General features: G+C 39.9%; 1 protein-coding gene across 4 annotated transcripts in view; it reads left to right on the top strand.

Moving 5' to 3' along the window:
- The window catches only part of ENPP1 (ectonucleotide pyrophosphatase/phosphodiesterase 1), a 57,738-nt gene extending 41,681 nt beyond the window's left edge, over positions 1-16,057 (top strand). For 3 of the 4 annotated variants that reach the window (XM_061378395.1, XM_061378394.1, XM_061378396.1), the window contains 9 exons: positions 2,096-2,183; positions 5,237-5,412; positions 5,936-5,987; positions 8,773-8,927; positions 10,066-10,201; positions 11,234-11,314; positions 12,320-12,452; positions 13,177-13,333; positions 14,181-16,057. In XM_061378395.1, coding sequence (XP_061234379.1) covers positions 2,096-2,183; positions 5,237-5,412; positions 5,936-5,987; positions 8,773-8,927; positions 10,066-10,201; positions 11,234-11,314; positions 12,320-12,452; positions 13,177-13,333; positions 14,181-14,348 — 1,146 coding nt within the window. In that variant the 3' untranslated portion in view covers positions 14,349-16,057. The remainder of the gene's footprint in view (positions 1-2,095; positions 2,184-5,236; positions 5,413-5,935; positions 5,988-8,772; positions 8,928-10,065; positions 10,202-11,233; positions 11,315-12,319; positions 12,453-13,176; positions 13,334-14,180) is intronic. The other variant, XR_009729242.1, reaches the window with a different exon arrangement.
- Positions 16,058-23,912: the final 7,855 nt, after the last annotated feature.

The following is a 23,912-nucleotide window of genomic DNA, read 5'->3' as shown; positions in this document are numbered from 1 at the left end:
GTCTGTAAGGTTAGTCCGTTCCTTGTTTTCTGGGTTGCCTAAGAACAGAAGTAACAATCTTAAGATGCAATAAAGAAGAGTTGATTTGCTTATTAGAAAACTTCTTTTTTCAACCATTAGCGAGTACAACAGTTTGCCCTGGAAGTCTGTGGAGTTTCCACCGAAGGAATTACTTAACAACTGGTCAGACAAGCATCTTTTGCAAAATACATAATTATTTTTGATCCTGTCTTTTGTGAAAGGTCACTAGATTATCTCCCAACTTTGTAATTCTGCTGTGTCGTGCTACATTATGTATTGCTGTTCTGAGGTACAGGAGAAAGCATGTTGGTTGTTTAAAATAAGGAGAGTACTGAAATTCTTCTCTTTAATGAGAAATGGGAGAGATCATAGGGAAACATGAAATCAGGTTCTTAGGCAGCTCCATCTAATTTGGGGAAGTCACTTAACCTATCCTCTGCTTTAGTTTCTGCTATCAAAACAATGAAAAGCAATACTTTCCATTTGAAAAAGCTGGGTTTGAGGATGCAGTCCACTAACAGTAATGAGGTACTTGGTACTATTACAGTTAATATGTGTAAACACATCTATAAAGAGAGAACCCTTTATTTAAAAAATTACTGAAAGCAACTTTTATGAAAAAAACCTACATAGGCTATGTGAAGCATAGATTTCACTTAAAAGCCTATTTTTTCATGCCTTGTAGAATAATGTAGTGTTGGCATCAAAATGCTAGCCAAAAGCAGTGTTACTATTGTATCAGTTTACCCTTCCAGGCCTACTCTTTTTCCCTGATTTGACAATGAAAAACCTGTTGATAGGTTACCTGGTAATGGCTTACAACCAGCAAGGCCATGTGATACCAAATGCCAGTTTAGCATATTCTCTCTGCTACAGTTTGACTTGTGTAATTTGTTTTGTTCTGGTTTTTGTTCTGGTTCAAACTTTTTGCCAGGCTTGTGATTGTCAGTTCATAAAAGCCCCAACTGGCCTTAGACCAAACATATTTTATCCTTTTGTGGCTAACATTATAGCAGCATGAATTTCATGCTCTGTAATTAACTAGCTCAACAGAAAGGAGGTAACATGTTCCTGCCTCATCTGCTTCAAATTAGGCTTGTCAAGTAAATTATTAGCCTACAGTATCAACAGTTGCAGAATGTCAGCCTGAATTATGCTTTAATGTCAAAAAAAGAAGTTAGAGTTGAAGCTCTTATTTTTGCCATACAGCTTTGAAGCCTGAGACAATTGTGTTGCAAAGAGCTTTGAGATCTTACACAGGAAGATGCTATGGAGTGCAAAACATCCATCACTCATCCAGTATCTTGATACCACAAATAAGATGAATATCTCAGGATAATGTAAAAACAGTTTGGTTTTTTTTTGGGCAGCAGTTGAATTAAGCATTTGCTTCCCTTGCCTCCTTGTCCTTACTCCTGCAGCAAACACTGCTCTATGCTGCTTTGCGTGGCTGCAGTGGTAAGTAGGTCGGGGAACTGAATCAGAAGGAAAAGAGACAGCAGGAAAGAAGTTTTCTGAGCTGGCTGTGTTCCTGGATCAGGTTTGCTGTATGGCTACACAATAGCTTGTGCCAATACAGCTCGGGAAGCGGTTGCAAGAAGAAGGAACAGCTGCAAACCAGGCGTAGAAGCCTACGATCTTGCCATTGCTTAAACCATTTAAAGCATTGCTACCAACAGATGTTTTTATAGCCCTAAGTCAAAAGCTTCCACCATGTTTGTAGGGCATGAAACGTGATGGCTATTTTGGCTCAACATTTTCTGTTTATTAAATTCCTTAAAGCATTTAAGAAAATGAATTTAACTTCTTTAAAAGCAGGTAAGAGCAAGGTACATCTTAAATGGCTGAAGGCAATTTTTTAAAGGCAACAATGACACAAAATCAGGTTTCCTGATACTCTTACTACTATAAAAAATATTCTTACTTTTTTAAAGAAAAATTTGTCTTGACTTGATCCATACTACGCTGGTAAAGGTTAAGTTCTTAGCAGAAAATGCCCTCTGAATATGAAGATATTTTCCATTTTAACTTGTTCTAAACAGAGTTCCACTTTATTTTTCTCTGTAAATCCTAGGCTATCTTTATTGGGTTTGGACCAGGATTCAAGTTTCGTACTAAAGTTGATCCATTTGAAAACATTGAAGTATATAATTTAATGTGTGGTAAGTACAATTGATGGGGGTCATCTTTGTTCCGTAACACATAATATCTTTTGGGCATTGTAAATCTTCTCATGGCAGATTTATAAGTGTCCTTAGAAATTTGTCCTTAAAACTCACTGCTTATTTTCACAAATAAAAAGCTGCTTGTTTTTTGAGAAACATCCAGCCTTCTAAATGACTAACGGCTGTTTAGGGTCTACTGATTAGGCCACCCTACATCTCTCCACTGGTCACCCTGGGTACTCCTCTGGCTGCTCCAGAGCTGGTAGTTTGACTCACCACTACTAAAACGGCCTACTTTGCAATTTCTCTCTACCATCAAGAAGAAGGGATATGTCTCTCTCACATCTAGCTAGAGCCTTTATCAGATGAATCATTCAGGTGACCTTATTCAGACAGAACAATAAGTATCAAGCCTAGTAATAGATATGGGTACAGCTGCCAGGCAAATCATTTCCAGAAAACCTGAGTCAGTCAAGTGCTTTTTATGCACTTGAACTTGAACAGTTCCTTATATTTTGTAATGTGTTTTCTTATTTGTTGTTTTCCTTTACAATATTTTTAATTTTAGTTACTTTAATTATAAGTTTTTAGTTCAGATAAATTTTTCTTTAATTTTTTGTTAATAAACCTCCTCCCAGACTTGACAATTGTATGTGTCACATTTTCGATTTATGTATTGTATCTTTTGATACTAGATTTGTTTGTTTCCCTGTCTGTTATAATTGTCTAATATAACAGGAGTTTCAAATAAGCTTTTTTGATCTTTTGATGGACTGCAACAGTCTTGTTAGTCTTTATTCCCATTGCTTTGGAGTCTTGCTCTAGAGCTAGCTGTTTCTGCAGCAGTCAGATTTCCCATTTCTTGACCCTATGTGGTGTTGCTCTAGAATTCATGATTGATTTCTCTTCCATGAAGTCTGCTTCTGTACCTGAGGATTGCAGTCAGCCCACTCCATAAACAGATTTCTTTGCTCTATTCTCTGACACTGTACAGTACATTGCACCAGAGAAGTGCTGTTTCTTTCTGAAAATCACATGTCTAGGTGCCTTGTAGCCCTTTTTACCCCCCTCAGACACGATGCTACTGTGACTCCTTGTTCCTTTGACCCTTCTTTGTTCTGTATTTAATGATTTCCCCCCAAAGTCTGTCACTAGTTCTACCAATTCCTGTTCATTTATTTTCCTTGGGATTTTCACCTGTTTTGCGTTATTTCCTGCCTACTTCTCTCTTGCCAGGACCTATACTTGCTCTAACATCTACATCTGTGAGAAACAAAGTATTACCAAAGGGTTTGATACAGAAAGCACTTAACGGGAGCACTGCACATGCTTGAGATCAGTGGTGATATTCAGGTATACCATGTTTAAACCATGTGTTTAAATTCTTTGCTGGAATAGGAAACAGGCCATTGTCAGGAAGCCTGCCTTTTGCAGTCTTGCTTACTTTGCTGTATTCTTATGTCACAATTGATCTTGAACCTTCTCATGACCCTGATCTGTGTATTCTGCATAGGAGGGGTAAGGTCCTTACTGGCATCCCAGTGAAGCAGGTTCAGTGACAGATCAGATTTTTTTTAAGTGCAGTCATCAAAGTCTAGATTTTCTATCCTGTATAGAAACAATAGGATGTGCAAAAGCCAGCACATTAACTTCCAGATAGAGAATGAAGCAAGGTGACTTACTCAACCACTTCCTTGTGCAGGGCTTAAATGCCTTCTGGACTGCAGAAAGGCATCTTCTTTCACATGTTTGGGGCTCTAGTGTTTCTCTTGGAGGTGGCTGATTGCATCTTCTTGCAAAATGTAGCCCAAGAAGAGATAGTTTCCTGGTTGTCCAATGTCTCTCATCACTTAAAAGTACAAGCACCGGATATATGCAACTGTCTTGTCCAAATAGGGGAATTTCAGCTCAGGTTTTCCATGTTGCCAGACTTGGGGATTTCTGTGGCCGTGTGAATTCCTGGATACTCCACTTAAAATAATAGTAACGTAACCGTGTAATTTAGCTGTTGAAGTGGTGACCTGAGTTCCGGGACTGGTTCTGATTTGTTTTTTTGCTGCTTTGTGTGGTATATTCATTGGATCAGGGACTGCTAGGATAAGAAAGGCTGTTTTATTCTTCCAAAGAAAAGCAGCTTCATCTGGAGGAATGTCATTTCCTCCAGCTGAAGCTGTTTTGTTTGTTACAGGAGTGGCTCTGAGCTTCCCTTCCTGCATGTGTTCAGTTCCCCATGCAGGAAGGGAAATTCAGCTCTAACTCTTGTGCTGTAGGTAAGTGATCTAGACACCAACCTTTTGGATACAAGTGTGCCTGTTGAGTTTTGAAAATATCTTATTCCATCGATTCCGTATGACTTAAATGGAGAAACAACAAATCTATGAATGCTAGTGTGGAGTAAGCGTGAAACAGAGCTTGATCTCTTCAGTATTTTGAAGGTGTCTGAAATATCTCCAAGCATTGGTGGTAGGCGCTTCCAGTTGTTTGAGTTAACTTTAATGGCAAATTTAGGTATTTAGGGTAGAGATGTTTTATTGGTTAGGCTCCTTTGGTGACAATTTTGAATCTTAAAATTTTAGATGCAAGTGATGTTTTAGATGTAAGCAGAAACTGATGTTCTGCCTAAGCTCTTTTATGGCTTTACTCTTCAGTGGTGCTTATGTATTTAATATTCATATAAGAAAAAAAAATAATCCCAAACTAATAAACCAGAAATCCCCCTGACCTACCCCCCAAAGCTCCAATGTTATGTAGTCATTAGTTTCATGTGTTTGAGACTGCCGTTCTGTCCCCCACTGCAAGTTTGGATGCTGGAAGTTCACTTCTCCTCAGATGTCAACCTCTGCCATTTTTTGCACTTGTTCTGTCTCTCTTTACAAGCAGACTAATACTATCCTGAGCTCTAGCTTAGGACATGTGTGCTTTCCCTTTTGGGCATTGTGATCAGCAAGCAGGGCAGGTTTATTGACTCCCCTATCCTTGTGATCACAGTAGAATCAGCAGTGTACCACAGTCTTTCTAATCCTGCTAGTATCACTTGAATCCTTTCATAGATTTGCTTGATTTGAAACCAGCACCAAACAATGGAACTCATGGACGCCTAAACCATCTGTTAAGGAATACTGTTTACACACCCCAACATCCCACAGAAACAAGCCATCCTTCTGAATGTTCTTTGGTGGGACAAAGAGCCTTCTCAGTGAGCCTTGGCTGCTCCTGCAGGACAGGGGTAAGTACTGAAGTTGTTAAAGTGGAGGCAGACAACTGTGTTGTGTTCAAAGAATGAAACTCTCTGGATTTTCCTGTGTTTATCCACCAGCTGAACAGTTCCCTACTGTTGATTTCAAAATCAAATCTTGCCTAGGGTTAGTGGGTACCAGCCTTTATTTTATATCCATTTTTGCAGTTTGTTTATGTGAAGTCATATTCAGTTCTGCAGAGCCTGGAAGATGCCATAGAAGCAAGCTTTGATGGAGAAAAGCATTCAGTTCTTGCTTGCTTTACTGAATTATGCTGAAATTTCTCTTCTGTGGATGTTGTGCATTTGGGCTGTGGTTTCCAAGACTGTAGATTTGCCTTTGGCAAAACCAGTTTGTTTCTGCAAATTCTCCATAGCCCCTCACCAGTAGATATCACAGTTCTGTACAGTGCAAGGCAGATGTTACACTCAGTACTTTCAGTGTAATAATGGCTCATAATATGCTTTGTAGGACACTTAGTAGAATCTCACTGTTTTCGCTTTATATTTATAGGGCTTGCCAGTAAGGGATTTTCACCAGCGTTTAAATCTCACTGAAACAGAAGGTAAGAACTTTAGCTATTAATATAAAATGTTAAAAAGGTAGGAATTATTAAAATATGAAGTGTTTGTTAAACTTCTGAGCAACTCTCAAGTACTTTTAAATATTTGCTAGGACTTGCTAGGGCTTGCTATAGTTCTGAGGCTTTCAAATATCATTCTACTGAACCCTTTGTTCTACAAATAAATGTGTATCCTACTGCCTATGTCTTTATGATGTGTGTATTATCTGATACTTTTGACTTTTCTAGCACTGAAGTAATGAGCATTTCCAGATGGGAAGCAAAAATGGTGTATGGGGAATGTGCATGTATGCACCTGAGAAGAAATCCATGCAAATACTGACATCACAATGGCAGCATACTTTTAATGAAGCAAAAGGGGTATTTTATATGGTTGAGTTCTTAGGTGGTTTGAGGCTTTTGCTTGTTTTATGTATATTTTATTTCCATTTATTGAACATACTATGTTTGAGCTGCAATTTGCAAGGCTGTAGATGTGCTCCTGATTTGTAAAACAAAGTAAACTATTTTGAGCATGGAGCAGGTAACACAATAAATAAATCATGACAACTGTAAGTCAAAATAGAATGTAGCCCTTAGTGCTAATGCCTTAAAAGAAAATAAAGATGATTAGGCTGTCAGAAAGAGAAATAGGCTGAGACCTTGCCTTGTGAGTGTTCATAAAACCTTGGTTTTTATGCAGGTAAACTCTATTTGGAAACACCTCACTATAGCTCTCTGGTCTTAAATAGCAGAAACAGACAAGATCCAGTGCTTGCTGCTTATTCAGGGCTGATTTAAGGCTTCTGTTGGCTTGTGTAGTTTGTCCTGGTACAAAGAGCAGGTAGAACTTTCTTGAATCTTTTTTGCTAACAGCACATCTCTTTAAAATGTGTCCCAGAACTCTTTAAAAGGAACTCTTTTAGAATTAGCACTCATGAGAGCAACAAGATGAAATCCAGTTAGTACAATACAGCGTACTTTCCCTGAAGCATGTAAGATGGATTCACAGTAACAGACTGCTGATGTGTAGGTGGATGTTTGACTGCCTGCTGAACCTGGCTTTGAAGAAATATGGCAAGGCCAGGCACACAGCCTACTTTGGTTATTCTGTTTTGCACAGGTAGGAACCTAAGACTCTAAACCTAAGATTATGAAACAGTAAGAGTTTGGCTTAGGTTATCAGTGAGAAGCGGCTTAGCACTAGTCTTAATATCAATAATTTCTTGAACCTGATGAAATTAAGCACTTTTAATTTGATATAAAAAGCATTATTACAGATAAAAGAATTACAGTAACCAGCTTAGATGGTTCTTAGACTATTTAGAGCTTATTAGTTACCTCAGTTTGCATATTCCCTCATTGAATGTCATAACCTGACGTTCTGTAAGAACAACATAATGTCAACTGCATTTTTAGTCTTATGAAAAAATGTTTAGTTTTTCCCTGATGGGTTAGAAATAAATATAATAATCTTGACATTTTCATGTGTTGTGGAATTGCTGTGGAGAAAAACCTGCAGCATTCATTGCTCAATTTATTTTCCCATTTAAAACAAGTATCTTGAAATTGTAGTTCTGCGTAACTTGTGAATGGTAGTGACCTATTTAATGGACTGCATGTTTTTACACCTTCGTTATAGTTCCAGTTGTGTAATGATTGGAAATACTTGCATTTTCAAAGGCAAAGTAGTATTTTTATTTTAACATATTTCCACGGTATGCTGGTTTTCCTCAAGTTTGTATTTTACATCAGAGAATTTAAAACTTGAAAACCTTCTTTTTCTTTGTTTCCAGTTGGCAAAAATGTAAATATTCAATGTTTTGATGAAATTGAAATGTACCTTGTGGGTTAAAACCCAAAATATCCTACTGACATTTGACTGCAGCAAATAATTGCAAGAGCATGTGTTTCTCATGATTCTATTTTGTTAGGTTTTTTTTTTCTTTAAGATAAATGGTATTGACTCTAAAGTAGTTATGTTGCTAACTCTGCCTTACTTTTCAGCTTCTAATGACATACCCTCTGCTGATTCCACATAGCTTCTTTCCTATAGTTTCAAAAGAAAGCCTTTACTCTTCATTGGGTGCAGTAGTTTGACAACAAATAAGCCATGCCTTAGGCAAGGGTCTGCGAAAACCCCTGTGCAGTATTGTGCATTAAATATTTGGAGATCTCTATCTCTGTATACAAACTTTATAAAGAGAGGTGGTCCATGAGAAAGAGGGAGAAGGAAGGTTTTCACTATCACATTAATTATAAAGCAAGTCCTTGCACATCAGAAAATTCAGCCAGTCCTTCATTGTATCGTTTATTTAGATCTCTATTTCTTAGTCCTTTAAATGTCACTTTTGCATTTGACTTTGTGGTTTCTACTAAAATAGTCCCCTTAGCAAATTTTGAAACACCACAGTTGGTTTCTGTTCTGTCTGAATGTTACTTAAAAGCAGATCCCACATTATATTTAAATTGAAACACAAAGTCAACAGAGAGTCTAACTTTGCAACTTAGTTCCATCTCCTGTTTTAAATGGCAAACTGTTTTGTTTTAAAATAAAGCTTAATTTGTACAGCGTAAGTTTAAATGATTGCTTTATACTTGCTTTGTCATCTATTTTCTTAGCATAGAAACTCTTCCTTTGATGTAAGAATGACAATTTTTTGCTTTAGTTACTGTGCCTTCTCTATTTGAAAATTGGAAATTGAGGCAAACATATTGAGGATATAAAAGAGGAAGATGCTTAAGACCATTATTGATTGAAGTGTAACAAGCACTATTTCTGCCACAGTTAAGAAGATAGAGGAGCTTACTTTGCCCTATGGACGCCCCAGGGTTCTGCAAAAGAGCCATAATTACTGTCTTCTTTACCATTACCGCTATGTGAGTGGGTACAGCAAGGACTACAGGATGTCTCTGTGGAGTGCATACTCTGTTAACAAAGATGTAAGCTATTCCTGAATGTTTCTTAGATCTCACGATACTGTCTCCCAGGGAACTAAATAGAACTATATGTGATAAAAAGAGGAGTTGTGTATGAACTTTACCGTCCTATGTTAGTAAGGACAGGCCTTGACTGTTTAGTGCTTCTTGGAATGAGATGCAGTTTTGCCTTCAGAGAATCACAGAATCCCAAGGGTTGGAAGGGACCTCAGAAGATCATCTAGTCCAATCCCCCTGCAAGAGCAGGGTAACCTAGAGTACATCACACAGGAACTTGTCCAGGCGGGCCTTGAATATCTCCAACATAGGAGACTCCACAACCTCCCTGGGCAACCTGTTCCAGTGCTCTGTCACTCTCACAGTAAAGAATTTTTTCCTGATGTTCACTTGGAACCTCCTATGCTCCAGTTTACACCCATTGCCACTTGTCCTATCACTGGACATCACTGAAAAAAACCTAGCTCCATCATCCTGACACTCACCCTTTACATATTTGTAAACATTGATGTGGTCACCCCTCAGTCTCCTCTTCTCCAAGCTAAAGAGACCCAGCTCCCTCAGCGAGGAGCCCATTGCCATTGATAGGGAAGCCCTATGAGTCTGCACTGGCTTATTGATTGGCAGTGTAGGTCTGCCATAGCAGTCTGCCAGTGCTGTTCTTAAAGTCTGGTCTCAACACCAGTTTCATGATCTTAAAGAAGTATTTCTAATGTGGCAGGGCTCTTTGCTTGATGCTGAATATATTGAGGTTAGTGGCATGAAGCAACCAGTTAATCTGAACAAGTGGCCTAGTGGAGAGAGATGTTAACACATCTTGTTGCCCCTGCTAGCCTGAATGGAAAAGTACATTTACAGTGTATCAGGTTATCTTCAGTGGGCACCTCTAGATTCTCATTTGGAAGATGATGTTCTCAACTTGAGTAAAATGCTGCAGTTCACTTTGTTTCCAAAATATACAAAATAGATGGGAGGGCCCATTTTCCACTGACAAAAGAGGAACATTTCTTGCATTTTAGTTAACAGCCTTCACATATTTAAAGGCAGTTGCAGCTAAATATTGAGCGTTCTGCAGTCCCCCACACTGAAGACAATTATATGTCAACTATCTGTTTTACTGATGATACTTTCTTCTCATCAATAGGACAAATGGGTTTCTGATACAGAAAATATCTCCAGCTGTTTACACAAGGATGTTCGTATTTCTTTTAATCATAACCAGACGTGTTTGTTTTACAACAATCATCCTCGCCTAACTTATGGATTCCTTTCTCCTCCAAGTAAGTATGTTGCCTTCATTGTACTGCATATCTGATTTAAATGATTTGTATAGTAGGTATAGTCCATTATAGATGTTCCTAATGAATCAGAGTATAAAGCAGTAGTTGCTGAATTGTTGCTGTTCAGAAGTGCAAAAGAAAAACATTTTAGGCACTTCAGCAGTTGGTGGATTGTCCAAGGTCACTTAGTACTTTCCAAAAGCTTTGGAATTTACCAAGTTTCTAAAGTGGCATCTCATAGAAGAAACTGGAAGGAACATCTAAACCTTGAGTCAAGTCTGGCAAGCTAGTAAATTGCAAATTCACTTTGTGAGAGGGTATTACTTGGAAACACCCAAAACATGTTTGGATGGAAACATCCAAAGTAAAATTTAGGGATATTTCACTTAGTAAAAAACCTGCCTTGATAAGTTTATTTTCTATTTGAAATACACTGTTGTGTTCCATATGTGGTCTTTAGTAGAGCAATTCAGCACTGATCTGAAGAACATAGCTCTGATTCTCAAACATGTTACAAAATATTTATCTGTTTGTAAGTGGTTATATTGTTTGTGAATTGTTGCTGAGCTGGTTTGGAAGCATTTTACGTTGACTTTACTGCATAAAGTATTGAGTAGTAGGTTATTTAAACATCCATATCAAATGTAATTTGTTAAGTTCTGTTAGAGCTCCTATTTTTATGCCTAGATTTGGCAGTCAGAGCAAATTGGTCTGACACTCATGAAGTGAATTTTATTCCCTTCCCCACAATTGAAAAGTCTGTTCTGGTATTTTTAAACCTCACAAAAACTCGTCCATTGTACATCTGAAAAGAGCAGTTGCTGCTGCTGCTGCTGCTGAGATTATTTATTTTGGATGGGATCCATCATGTACTGAAGTTAGCACTTAGACCCACATCACCTTTGGAAAGCGAAGTTAGGTCAGCTCCACTTTAACTTTTACACTTTAACTTTTTACACCAGTCTTTCGAAGCATGAAAATGAAAGCTTAAAGTAACAAATCCAAGTAATTAATTGCTTGTTTTAATTTTAGACTTCATGATAGATGGAGAGAAACATCAGTATGATGCCTTGCTTACTAGCAACATTGTGCCAATGTATCCCGCATTTAAAGGTATTTATTTGTATGTGTGTTTTGTATGCACAGTTGAATATTAAAAAGACTACTGGCTTTTGGTATATATTTTTTTTTGGTTGCTTCCAAACCATGTAAATGATTCCTGCTTCAGCTGTCTCTGTAAAATAAGATCTCCCTCAACTGCCGGCTTCTTACCTCAATGAAAAGTTCCCAGAAGTAGGATTATCAGTCTTGTGAAAAAGGCCCACCATTGTGAGCTTATGGTTCCTAATCAACTGGCTCATTACATGAAAACATAGTGCAAGACATTTAACGCCTGACCTCTTACATTTTCTTGCCTACCTAAACGGGATTTTATACTGAATATCCTCTAGAGAACCCCAATACCATATATAATTCTGTGAGTTAAATTAATTTCCAATTCAGGGATGTCTTCTAAACTCAGATGGGCTTCAGGCAAGAGTCTAGGGCCTCAGTTACTAAGGAAACAGGATAATAATAATGTCTCAGAAAAAAATATGAAGACCTGGCTTTCTTGGGTAAGGGGGATTAAGCATTTTCCTAGTGAAAAAAAAGGGTAGCATTTCCTCTGGACAAAGAAATGTCCTGTTTTGTAACAGAGTAGAGGTCGACTCTTAACTGTAATGAAAAATACCATATTGGCACTTCACAGCTCATAGGTATGTGTGACAAAGCTCTGCAGGCCAATTTGGTGGTGTGGCAAGACACAGGTTGCCTCCCCTCCCCTAGCTTCTCTGCAATTTGCTTTCCAGTGACAGAAACCCAAGGACACAAGGGAGCAGCATCACTATGCCTCAGTCAGGTTTGTGGTTAGGGTGGCTGTGAAACCACAATGCCAGGAAGATCCTGCAGTGCATGCTGCTGCTCAGTTAGATGCAACCTTTAAAAATTATAAACAGCTGTATAGCTAATTATTTTTCTAGCTTATCACATTTGTTTATATTCCTGAAAAATCTGCACAGTTGTATTAACAGATTCTATTTTGGATATCTGTTTCCCACTTCTATTACTGTGTTTCAGTGTTATGGAACTACTTTCATCAATACCTGCTACCTGAATATGCTGCAGCCAGGAACGGTATCAATGTAGTCAGTGGTCCTGTGTTTGATTATGACTCTGATGGGCTCTATGATACTCCAGAAAAGGTGAAAAGGTGGGAACCTTTCCACATTCTAATGCTTTGTTTCTTTCTCCTGTTAGTGGTCAAAAAACAATTATGATATTTGTTATCAAGGAAAGCATCTTGTGGAGATGGGCCCTTGACAGGTTATATCAGTTCAGAGGGACAGACAAATAGCCCTAAGAAGGTACGGAAGTGTGAAGCTAAGAAATAAGCTGCAAGCGCTTAGAGAAAATGCACCCTCAAAATGTGTTATCCTAAACTCTGAAAGCGAAGTGTAAGAGCAGCTGTTGCATGTGGAAGAATGTCTGCTAGCTTGAAATCTTCTGATATAGACTCTAGGAGCAGACAAGGCAGGGGCTTATCCCTGGTGGCATAGTTGGCTCTTCCTGACCTGGCAGTGTTCCACTACAAAGCTGTGAATGCAAATAAACTAGTTAGCAAAATCAGTTCAAGCCAGCAGGCAGGTGGTTTTCTGGACTTCAGCTGAACTCTCCATGTACTGTGGATTCTAAGGCATTTTTGTGATAAATCAGTTTGTTATACCTCATCAAACCTGTTACTCAGATCAGCCTACAAGCCAAGCTGAATTTGCAAAACAGTAATCTGGAATTTTCCTTCCTAAGGCCTAAGCTTTCTTTGGACTAAAAAAGTGGATTGCTAAAACTGATATGGCAGAATATAGCTGATGTGCTGTCATTGTTCTTGGTGCAAGTATGGTTTGATGGATTTTACAGAGCAGTCTTTTGTGTTTCAGACACCCCAGTAATTCAGAAGTTCCAGTTCCAACTCACTTCTTCATTGTGCTGACTAGTTGTAAAAATACTTCTGAAACTCCTCTGGACTGTGGAGGGTCTCTAGATGTCTTGTCTTTCATTGTACCTCACAGAGAAGACAACAGTGAAAGCTGTGCAGTAAGTAGTCTATTCAGTCCACACATACATCTGAAGTCAGGCTTGAACTTGTTTTGCTTGGAAATTAAGTAGTAAGACTGTAAAAATGTGGCAGTCTATCACGATCATCTTGAGAGAGAAAACAATAGTTCTGTAAACAGAACTATGTTAAAGCCTGTATATACCTTCAAATGTGAAAATAGGTGTTCCCTGCTTAAAGAGCAAAACTTCATGCTATCAGGGTAGAGTTAGAGTATTTAGAGACCATTATTAGTGTGATACATGCACAGACCTCTGCAGCGCAAATATCCAAACAGCTGAGAAGGATGAAGAGCTTGTGGGAAAAGATGAATCATCCACAAAGGAAGGTCAGTGCTAGGCCGAATCTGTACTCAAAGGGAGAAGACAGATATTCCTGAAGAACATCGGTTGCTTCTAGTTGAGGGACTTTGAAATTGTGATGGGAACGCACATAGCTATGCTCCACATAAGCCAGAGCAAAGCATGGAAAGTGTGTTGACCTATCCTACAGCAAAGTATGACACAACTCGCTGCCCAAGTCAGGCTTAGAAATAGTTTTGTCATAGGTGTTGGATAGATGCTGGACATCACCTGCTATTCCACATTATTGCCAACTTCTTCTGGTGCAGCAACACGGTCCGTATAATTGAGGAAGTAGCAGCAAGTACTAAATTCAGGCAAGCTTATAGCTATTTGTAAGTCAGTGTTCTCCGTTTGTTAGATGCTTGCCAACAGTGACTGCTTTCTGTCTCTATGAAATGTCAAAATTTCTTTTGCTAACTTATTAAATAAATGTAACAAAAAAAGATGGTTTACAATCTCTTTTTTTCCTCCTCTGTCCCAATAGGATGGCAAATCTGAGTCCATGTGGGTTGAAGAGAGAATGAAGTTTCATACAGCTCGGGTCAGAGATATAGAATTACTTACTGGACTCAACTTCTATCAAGACAGAAAACAGCCAGTAGCTGAAATTTTACAGTTAAAAACGTATTTACCGGCTTTTGAAAGGGTCTGATCCCCCCCCCCCCCCGAATGTTGTTATCCATTTCACGACTGATTTGTAAATAGACTGGTTTTAATTAATGAAAACTTTTTTTTTTTAATAAGCTGGAACATTTATTGAACTTTCGACCAAAATGCCAGTAGGGAGGAGAGTGGGTGCCGTATTTCTATCTCAGGGACTCCTGGTGGACTATGTGTGAAACACAGGATGGCAGCTCCTGTCATTCCCACTTGAATGTGGTAGAACCATGTCCATTATTAAATGTTAACAGCCTTTGATCATCATAGTCTGAGACACGAACAAAAATGTTATCTCTTATATGCACTGGAGAGGGAAAAGTTTATAAAGCATGAATTATGATCAAATATAAATGTTTAACAAATACTGTTCTTGGAAATAACTACATTCTTGGTGATCATTGAAATATAAGGAGTGAGCACCTCTCACTCCAGTTTTCCTTGAAGCATGAATTATATCCTGAGCTTTGGTTCTTATAAAATAATGGTTCCAAAAATTAATCCTAAGCTAGTAGGACTGGCAATTGAAACTTCCCCAGCACAGAAAAGATGCCTGGCTGAAGTTGTGTTAGCTGGGAAGCCTTGGTATGTTGCTGCCCCCTGGTGTCTCCGACACCTAAGGAGAATTTGATGCACAGTTTGCATGTTGTGAGTGCATCCTCAGGTTAAGCAGGAATTGGGTGCATCAAGTCACCTGCAAATCACAAGAAATTAGTTCAAGAATATCTCTGAGCTCCCAGAAATAATTATAACGATTCTGTGATCTTACTTCAAATTAAACTTCAATTCGATGCAAAGATTCTGCTTTCTTGAAGCAAAGATGTCTTTCTCAATTTGGTGAATAATTTTGTCAGCTGCAGTTCTGAAAACCCATTTTTGTCAAGAAAAGGTAATTTTTGCCCTGAGATTGTTTCCTTATTTAGACTGCTAAGATTGTCGTCTGTAATGGCACATCTCATCACTGCAGTAGATGCTCGCTGCCATTCACTTGTCTCTTGGTGACAAATGACCAGATCAGAGCTGCATTTGTAGCTGTCTTTAGTGCACTGTCATCCAAATTACAACTCGCATAAGTTACCCATCTTGAATGCAGACATGACCAGTTGTAAATTCTGAAGAAGCATGTAATGAGCTTTCTTGAAAGCTTTCAGGCTACACACAATCAGCTGCTACAGGCACTCAGGAGTGTAGGAACTCCCTCCTTTTCCAGTACACATGCAATCACCTTCGTAATTCTCCCACTCTCTCTAAAGCTGATGAGCCAAAATTGGCTCTGTTACGTATAAAGTTTGGCATAGTCAATTACACATTTATGCTCTTATTTAAAGAGAAGAAAATACGTCACGCACAAGTATGTTAGAAGAATGAAGAGCCTATGACTGAGCAGAGAGACATTTTGCATTACAGCTTGGTCAGGGGATGCAGAAGGCTGGATTCAAAGCCTGTTGGAAGACAATAGAAGCTTTTCCATTAACTTCAGTTTGAGTGGGCTGAAATCCTGGGACCATTTTTTCTTTTACCAAGCGTATTTTCTTCATCGTCTGTTACAAGCTTGATATTCCCCTCCCCCCCCCCCGAAGTAGTTTCACTGTGTGAAATTCAAATGTGTTTGTAGCAACCTCACATTATGATATGACTGTGACAGCATTATTCAGTGTAACTGCTTTGTAACCTTGCCTGTGACCAATAAAACCATCTGAAGTATTATGTTGTTTATGGCCCTTTCTGTACCAAATGCTACTGGCTAGCTGAAACAGTGGTGCAGATATCCAGCACTATTTTGCATTATTTTGGAGGTGTGGGGAGGGAGTTGCTTCAATGCCTGCTCTTTGAGTTGAAAATTACTTCTCCTCCAGCTGGAATATTGAGGTTGTTATTGGAAGCCTTCATTGTTGGAAGGGGAAGGTAGGAAGAAAGATGGTGAAGATGTTCTTAAGTTCTTTTTAGAACTGGCAGTGTCTCCTGAATGCAAATGACAGATGTTAACATCTTCAGAAAGTGAAGCATTGCCAGTTAAGAGGCAGGCTAGCCTAACTCTTGGGTAAAGATGGAACAAGATGGGCTTCAAACAGGTGATTGCTTGTTTGACCTAGGGAGGATTTTGGAAGGGAGAGTAGCTGTGAAACCTACTATGGTAATCAAGAGAGGGTACTGGCTGAGAGGGTTTTGGCACCTAGCTTTGCCAGAAATTGACAAGTCAACTTGACAAGGAAGAGAGCTATCCTGATTTAAACTTAGTGCAAATAGTTTTGCTTCTTTTATTTTTTCATATTTGCTTTTTTAGAAACATCTGTAGTAGTGGTGGCAGAGCACTCTGAATAATTGCTGGTGCTAGTCATGGTGTCGAGTGGCTGGTGACACCCCAGGATGGCAGATACTGAATTGTGGTTTTGAAGCCCAGTGGGCCCCAAGGAGCATGCCGTGGCCACTGTCAAACTCATAATTCTGCAAAAAAAAAAATACAGCTTTGTCTATCTGGATGTAAAATATTTTGTTTCAGCTGAGGTATCAGAGGTCCAGTGAGCGTTCTTAGTGGATGAAGCTGGAAGGTGTCAGAGCAACATTGTCATGATGTGACTGTCAGCATTATTCAGTGTAACTGCTGCTTAATTTCAGCCGCTGCATTGTCTGGTCTTCTTTCAGGTAAAAAAAGATAGTGGAGGAGCAGACTAAAGGTCATCAGTCTGGATGCGCGTACCAGTGTCATGTATCACCAGGCCTTCCCAGGGAAAGCATTAGGAGGTACTGTAAGCTGTAGTTGGTGCTCAACTGTTACAGTGAAGGTGCTGACCAGTTTCTGTGTCCCAAGCAATAATATTTGCTTAGGACAAGGAAAGGATAACTGAGGAAGGGAGTGGTAGGAGCCTTCACAGACATTAAAAGATTGTTTCAGGGTCAACAGAGTGAATCATGGAACGCCAGGATGGGAGGGACTCCAAGGATCATCTGGTCCAACCTTTCTAGGCAATGCATGACCTAGACTAGATGTCCCAGTACCCTGTCCAGCTGAATCTTAGAAGTGTCTAGTGTTGGGGAATCAAACACTTCCCTGGGGACATTATTCCAGTGGCTGGCTTTTCTGATTGTGAAAAATATTCCTCTTGTGTCTGGTTGGAATCTTCCTAGGAGTAATGTGTGCCCATCACCCCTTGTCTTTTCCATGTGTGTCCTTATAAAAAGGGAGTTGCATTCTTTTCTGTAACCACCCTTTAATTACCAGCTTTGCTGCTGAAATAAATGCATGTGGAGTTGTGTCTTCAGAGGTACTCAGGTGGTACAGATTTATATTGCTGGCTGCTCCCACCAGTAGCAGCAAGGTAAATTAATTCATTTGGCTAATGTGTTACAGGCTTCTTGCTCTTATTTACCTCAGGATTCACTTGTCTTTTAAGAAAATGAAGCAATACCTAACTGCCTGTATTTGAGATGGTCCTGTTCTTGTAACTTCTCGTTCTGATGAATCCAGCATCCACTAAACCACTGTGTCCAGCACAGTGCACAATAGCTGCCTGCTAACGGCACCTCCCAGAGGCTGCCCTGTCCCATCCGGTGAGTGGGTGGCCTGGGCTTCTTCCTTTCCTTAGTCTGAGGAGTCTCAATGTACAAAATTATCCCCTTAAATACGAGGTTATAAACTGGCCTTGGCAAGCTGGGAGGAGCTACCCCTCTGTTGCATGGGAAGGCACCCACTTTTCCAGGAAAATGATATTCATGGGGATCAGAAGGCAAAAAGGAATGTAAGAGAAAGCCTAAATCTGTGACTGTGGTTAGGACAGTCAGCTGGGAGGAAAGATGTCATTTCGGTTGCTGAGGTGGCACCTGTGCTAGGACGAGTTGCCAATCATACCACTTGGGGGTGGATGCTCAGGGGTGACAGCACTGTAAGGGACTTCTCCTGCTGCATGGTCACAGGACAGCTGCTCTAACAGTTTGTGCCCACAGCAGCACCGTTATTGACATCGGGAAACTATCCCAGGGCTCAGGGTGAAGGCTTTGCTCAGCTCTTTTACTGCTGTGCAAACTGTTTCTGCCCCTCCAAGGAATTCAGGGACAGCGTCTGTGTGAGCCTAGCAACTTGCTAAAGCAGAAGTTCCCAAATATTTTTGTGTGGGTACTACCATTGCTAGTGGCAGCAGCAGCATCTACTTGCCCTCATACACTTGGCAGCAATGTCTGGGAGGTGCTGGAGCACCAAACTGAGGTGGCTTTTGTACTGTTAGCAGTATGTCTACTGTAATTTGGGAACCTCTGTATTACAGGAAACCAGTCCAGGTTTGGCATCCTGTGACTCAGACTCCCTTGGAAAGGAGTCCAGTGCCTCACTGAACCTCTGTGAGTCACCACACAGGCCTTGAGACTCAGGAAAGGCTGCTATGGAGACCACGGACAAACTTGCAATAATTATGGAAGCTTGGCAACAGATTTTGGAAGATGCCATTGCAAATTACCAAATTCCTACTCAGCCACAACATGTGTTAAATGAGTGTTGCCCTTTACTGCAGGTTTGGTCCTTTCTATTTTTAGTTTCTCTGCTGAAATAAAACAAATACAGTGGGATGGAAAAATCTGGAGTTGCCCCAAAGTTCATGACCAATCTCACCTGATGAGAAGACAGTGGAAACACCCCTTGGTCATGTCCATAGCGCACATATGCATGGCTAAAAGTTGGTCTAGATGGCATGAGACTACATTCATGGCGCTGGTAAAGCTGTTCTTCAGCACCAGTATCTGGGGCTTGAAAAAGGATTTGTTTCTGTCTCTTTGTATCTCTCTGTGCTGGAGGCCTTACCTTTGCCATCTGCATCTGTACCAGAGCTTTGAATTTCTGGGTGGCACAAAGGAGATGAAGATGATGGATTCACTTTAAAAACTCGTGCCTGCTGGCTACATAAGATGGCACAGTCCACCACAAAATTTCAATTATGCTCTTTGTATAGTGCTATAACTAGGTTTAAAATGTTACCTAGCCTCTTTACCCTGGAGAATGTGTACACTGGGTTCTGCTGTTCAAAACAAATTATTTAGGGAGGTGAAAAGGTTGATAATCACTTATGAACACATTTAACTTTGAACAAATTGTGAATGTAGCTGCATTTGCTGGTGATATCTGGCCCTCTTCTGGTCTGATGTGAGATAACTGGGAAATGATCTGTTTTACTCAGTGTACGTTTTCTATGGCAATATGGGCCTGTAGCAGTAGAAATCCAGGCAAGCCACTTGGAGATGAAATAGCCTTCCTAGGCTTTTTATGAAGTATTTCACAGTCTTGTAATTAGCAAACATTCCTGCTACAATTTTTAAGGACAAGAGTACTGGGAAGACTAAATTGCTGAGCTACAGAAAAAAATTCTGCAGCAGAAGGTTATGTTATGATTATCCTATGATTATGGGAGTTATGCTAACTCGCACTGCTGGCTTCAACAGAGTAGAAATGCACTGTGACTCTGTATTAACCTCTTAATCACAGCGGGAAATAATAGTTCTTAGGATACCTCACAGAAATGGATGTTATCTTGGAGCTTACACAATACAAACTAAGTTGTCCATAGCTTTCTGCAAAAAAAAAAAGGGGGAAAAACAAGAACAGCAAAAGCATGATCCCAGACCCCTTCTCCCCTTATGCTACAAGATCAGAACACATTGCAACCAAAATTGCCTGATTCACATGGGGGAGGTGGGGTGGTGTTATGACAATGAGCAGTCATGATGACTTCAGAGGAAAGTCAGCCAGTGGGTTGGATGGTAAAGACTGTGTTTTGATTAAGACAAGAAGTTTGGCTGCAGACTTCATGTTCAAGAGAACAGGACTTGGACTGACATGCAGTTCATATGGAGAAGAGTTTTCATTTGATAGAACACCTCTCAGTCTGTGTGGAGGGCAAAACAAACAAACCTGGGAAGATCAGAAAATACCCTGAGAAAGAAAATTGTTAGACATATCCAGTAGCTGGCTTTAAGTCCTTATCAGGAGTTAGAACAACTTGCACACTCTGTTTGTCATCTGAGGGCATAGATAGCTTTAGCTCTGGGAAAACAGTTGGTGACAGCGGTTCAGATTCAGCAGCTGATGAAATTTGCATTCATGTAGCTCCTTGACATGTAGCTCCTTGAATACAGAAAGTGCGGAGATTCCTGCAACATCTGAAATGAATCCTGTGCAATGACAATTTGCCAAAGCATCATCCATGCCAAACTAAAACTTATGGAAGGTGGACATTTTTTGGCACCAAAGACATAATGGTGAACCCAAAGTATTACAAGAAAAGAAAAACTACATACAAGAAAAAGCCATGTGGAGCTTAATGTCAGAGTCCACAAAAGCACAGAGCTGTAGGTATTTCAGCAAGAGCGCAGCTATTCCGTTAATGAAAGGGCATCGGAAGAGGGTCAGTGGTTTGTGAACTGAAGGAAACAGATCCACTAGTTGACAACAGTTGTATGGCTTTTTGGAGCACAAAAAGGAATTAGCCTGGTTTGGCTGAAAAAACTTGGATAAATACATAAAAGGGAAATATTTCCCATGTTAATATAAAGGTAAATTCTGAGGAGTTGATAGATGGCAAACATTTTCCTAAAGCCACGCATTTAAAACCAAAACATACATTGATTTTAGGCCTCTCTTTAGAAAATGGTTTTCTTAAAGAGGTAATATATATCATATTTTGATGGTATAAGAGGTGACACTTTATGTTTATAGTTTTGATGGAGTGTGTGGATGATAATAATTTCAAAGCCATTCTGAAAATAGCCAGAACAGCAGTGCTAAGGCTGAATCACAACACAAAATACTTATATGGGGAACAGAGTGACTGGGAGAAGTTTACCTGAGTATGCCTTAGACCTAGATCATTACTACTACTGAATAAAGGTGGTGTTCAAAAAGTTGTAAAAACCTTGCTTATTTGTGAAAGAAGTGTATGCACCTAACAAGCATCTGGCATTTTATACCGCTTTTTTGAGCCTAAGTAATATAGCCATCCATGTATCAGATCCTGCTCTGCCATCCAGCTGAGGGGCCAGCTGCAGTAAAAGGATCTCGAGGATGAGGCACAGCAGCCCTCTTGTCCATTTGTATGACCAAACCAATTACACAGGAATGGGTCTCAAGTGAGGAGTTGGTTCTTACCGTAGGTTTGGGTTAGATTCAGAGCATCAGACTCAAGATCCTATTTATCAGACCAAACCAACACAAGATGAACGCGACTCACTGTCTGTGCATGTTGAAGAAGTCAGGAGGGAAATGAGTTTCTCTCTCAACACTCTAACTCAAGGGCTTATTGTACCATAATTAGTCAACTGGAAAAAGAGATGCAATTATGTAAAATAATTTCACGGACTTCTAACAGATCCCTGACGCTTACATGTGAATCTGTACCCACCTGAGGAGGAGAAGAAAGCTCTGCTCATCCTAAAACTTGAACCTTGGAGGGTAGATTAGTTTTCAAGAAGCACGCAAGATGAAAAGCAAGGCATTTAAAATATACTCTTATTATTGCCTCTATTAAACAGACATCTCTTTTGGATGATTTTTCCAAGTACCTGTTGGTGGCAATCGTTGTGATCTATGGTGATGTATTATTGTGATCCGTTCCTTCAGGATGGGTGCCATTGGGAAGTCAGAGGCTGCTGAGGGAGGGTCTGCAATGAGCTCCTGTTCTGCTGCTTGCTGCCCATTCAAAGAATGGCAACAGGCCCAAAGCAGGAGCGGAAGGGGATCAGCAAGAGCTCACCCTGTGACTTGTAGCTGGTTCCAGAGGAGTCTCAACTGCATGCATGGGTGTTTTGTTTTCTGTATCTTTAATATAAATAGCAATGATGCGCAAAATGTATAAGCATATGTCTAAATAATGCATGGTGCTCAGACAGACCTGTGTAGCCATTATTTTAATACTTTCCGAGAAAATAAAAAATATTCCCTGTATTCCAAACAATATGCTTAGCTCACACCATCCTTCTTAACAAAATATCATGAATTCTTTCAAGTGAGAAACTAAATACCTAGCGCCAAAAGGAGCATAATGGATTTACACAGAGGGGAAGTTTTTATACCTGAAGCACAAGGCTGCTGCTGTTGCTGCAGAGGAGCCACACGGTGTCAGTGTGATGCAGAGAAAGAGCGTCGTCATTCTCGCTGGGACCCAGCGCTAGGTTGGCAGCCGTCTGCAGCAGAGTCGGTGCCAGCTGGGACCCGACACGGCCTACGCAGTACCCAGCGCAGAATGTATTTGCTGTTTCAGGAGTTGCTAGCCTGATACTTGTTCAGGTGGTGTATTAAGTGCTATCTAGGTTTATTACTAGACTACATTGCCATACTTCCTACACCATCTATCAAGAGCACCATGTAACTTAAATTATATGCTCCAAACCTGCCTCATCAAAAAGGCAATTTTTACCTAAATGAGCTCATGAAATAAATGACAGACTGACTTTTCCTTCCTCCTTATTTTGGAGACGCAAACAAAATACAGGTGCCAGTGGACAGTTCTTTACTTTCTGACTAAAGGACAGGCTGTTTCCTACCACTCCACAAGTTCCTCTGGTGTGAATATGCAGAGTACACACACACAAAAGAACGTCCGGTTTAATGAAGTCTAATTAATAATTTTTGAGACACCTTAGTCAAAACTGTTAACTATTTGGAACAAGAACATGCTGCCTCTCACAATCAGCACAATGAGATTTTATCAGCCAGCATTATGTTTGCTTGTTTGGCTCTGCTTTTAGTTGAGAAGGGCACTGTATATGTCTCTGTGGTTGCTAGCAAATATACACAGTTTCTAAACTGTTTTGTGATAAGGGCTGTGGAGAATGCCATTCAGGAGCCAAAGAAAACATTACAGAAATAGCCTCTAATCTGCTGTATGAAATTAAAGCACTCTTAAGGATAGAAGAGTCTTACTTGATTTCTGCATGTAAAAAGTCTATTAGTTCTTCATTTAGAAAGCAAGTTTGTATCCAGAGAGTCCTTGCACTCTACTGGCTGGCTGTACTTCCAAGCTTTGGCATGCTCGTTATATACACTTGCAGAAGTCAGAAAAGCCAGAACTGAAAATTCCATGTTGAAAAGCTCTAAAAGTCCGGTACTGTGGCTGCTAAGGAAAGGCAGGTAACATTGCTAATGCTTCTCTAACAGCATTTAATTGGGTATCTAGTCAAATAACTGTAAAACAAAACGGCACTTCCACAATGCTACCCATTAGTGCTACAGAACATAAGGATGAGCTTCAGCACTAGGCCTATAATGCAGCAAGCAAAGCCAAATGTTGCCTTTCCTTGCAATGTTGGTTCCTGGTGGCCTCTTGTAGGCATAAGCCATGCTGAAATTCATTTGGGATCACTGGCAGGAGCATGTTCTGATCTATGTAGTGCTTTCTAAAGTGGCTACTTATTGGCTATGGACCTGTAGCTGGAAGAAAAGAAACATTTCATTTCTATGCAATCTTATAAAAATATTTGGAGTCACAGGCAGAAGAAAAACCTCAGTTGAGCGGATTCCCTCAGATGGGCAACTACAGCTATAATGCTGATGGGAAAACCCATTGAGAGGCACTCAGGCCAG

The sequence above is a fragment of the Neopsephotus bourkii genome, unplaced genomic scaffold (assembly GCF_033783945.1).
Source record: "Neopsephotus bourkii isolate Nb327-2 ecotype Australia unplaced genomic scaffold, CSIRO-AGI_Nbou_v1 NB_1765, whole genome shotgun sequence".
NCBI classification, from domain to species: domain Eukaryota; kingdom Metazoa; phylum Chordata; class Aves; order Psittaciformes; family Psittacidae; genus Neopsephotus; species Neopsephotus bourkii.
The sequence above is the reverse complement of the archived record's forward strand: the minus strand, read 5'-3'. Positions and strand labels throughout refer to the sequence as shown.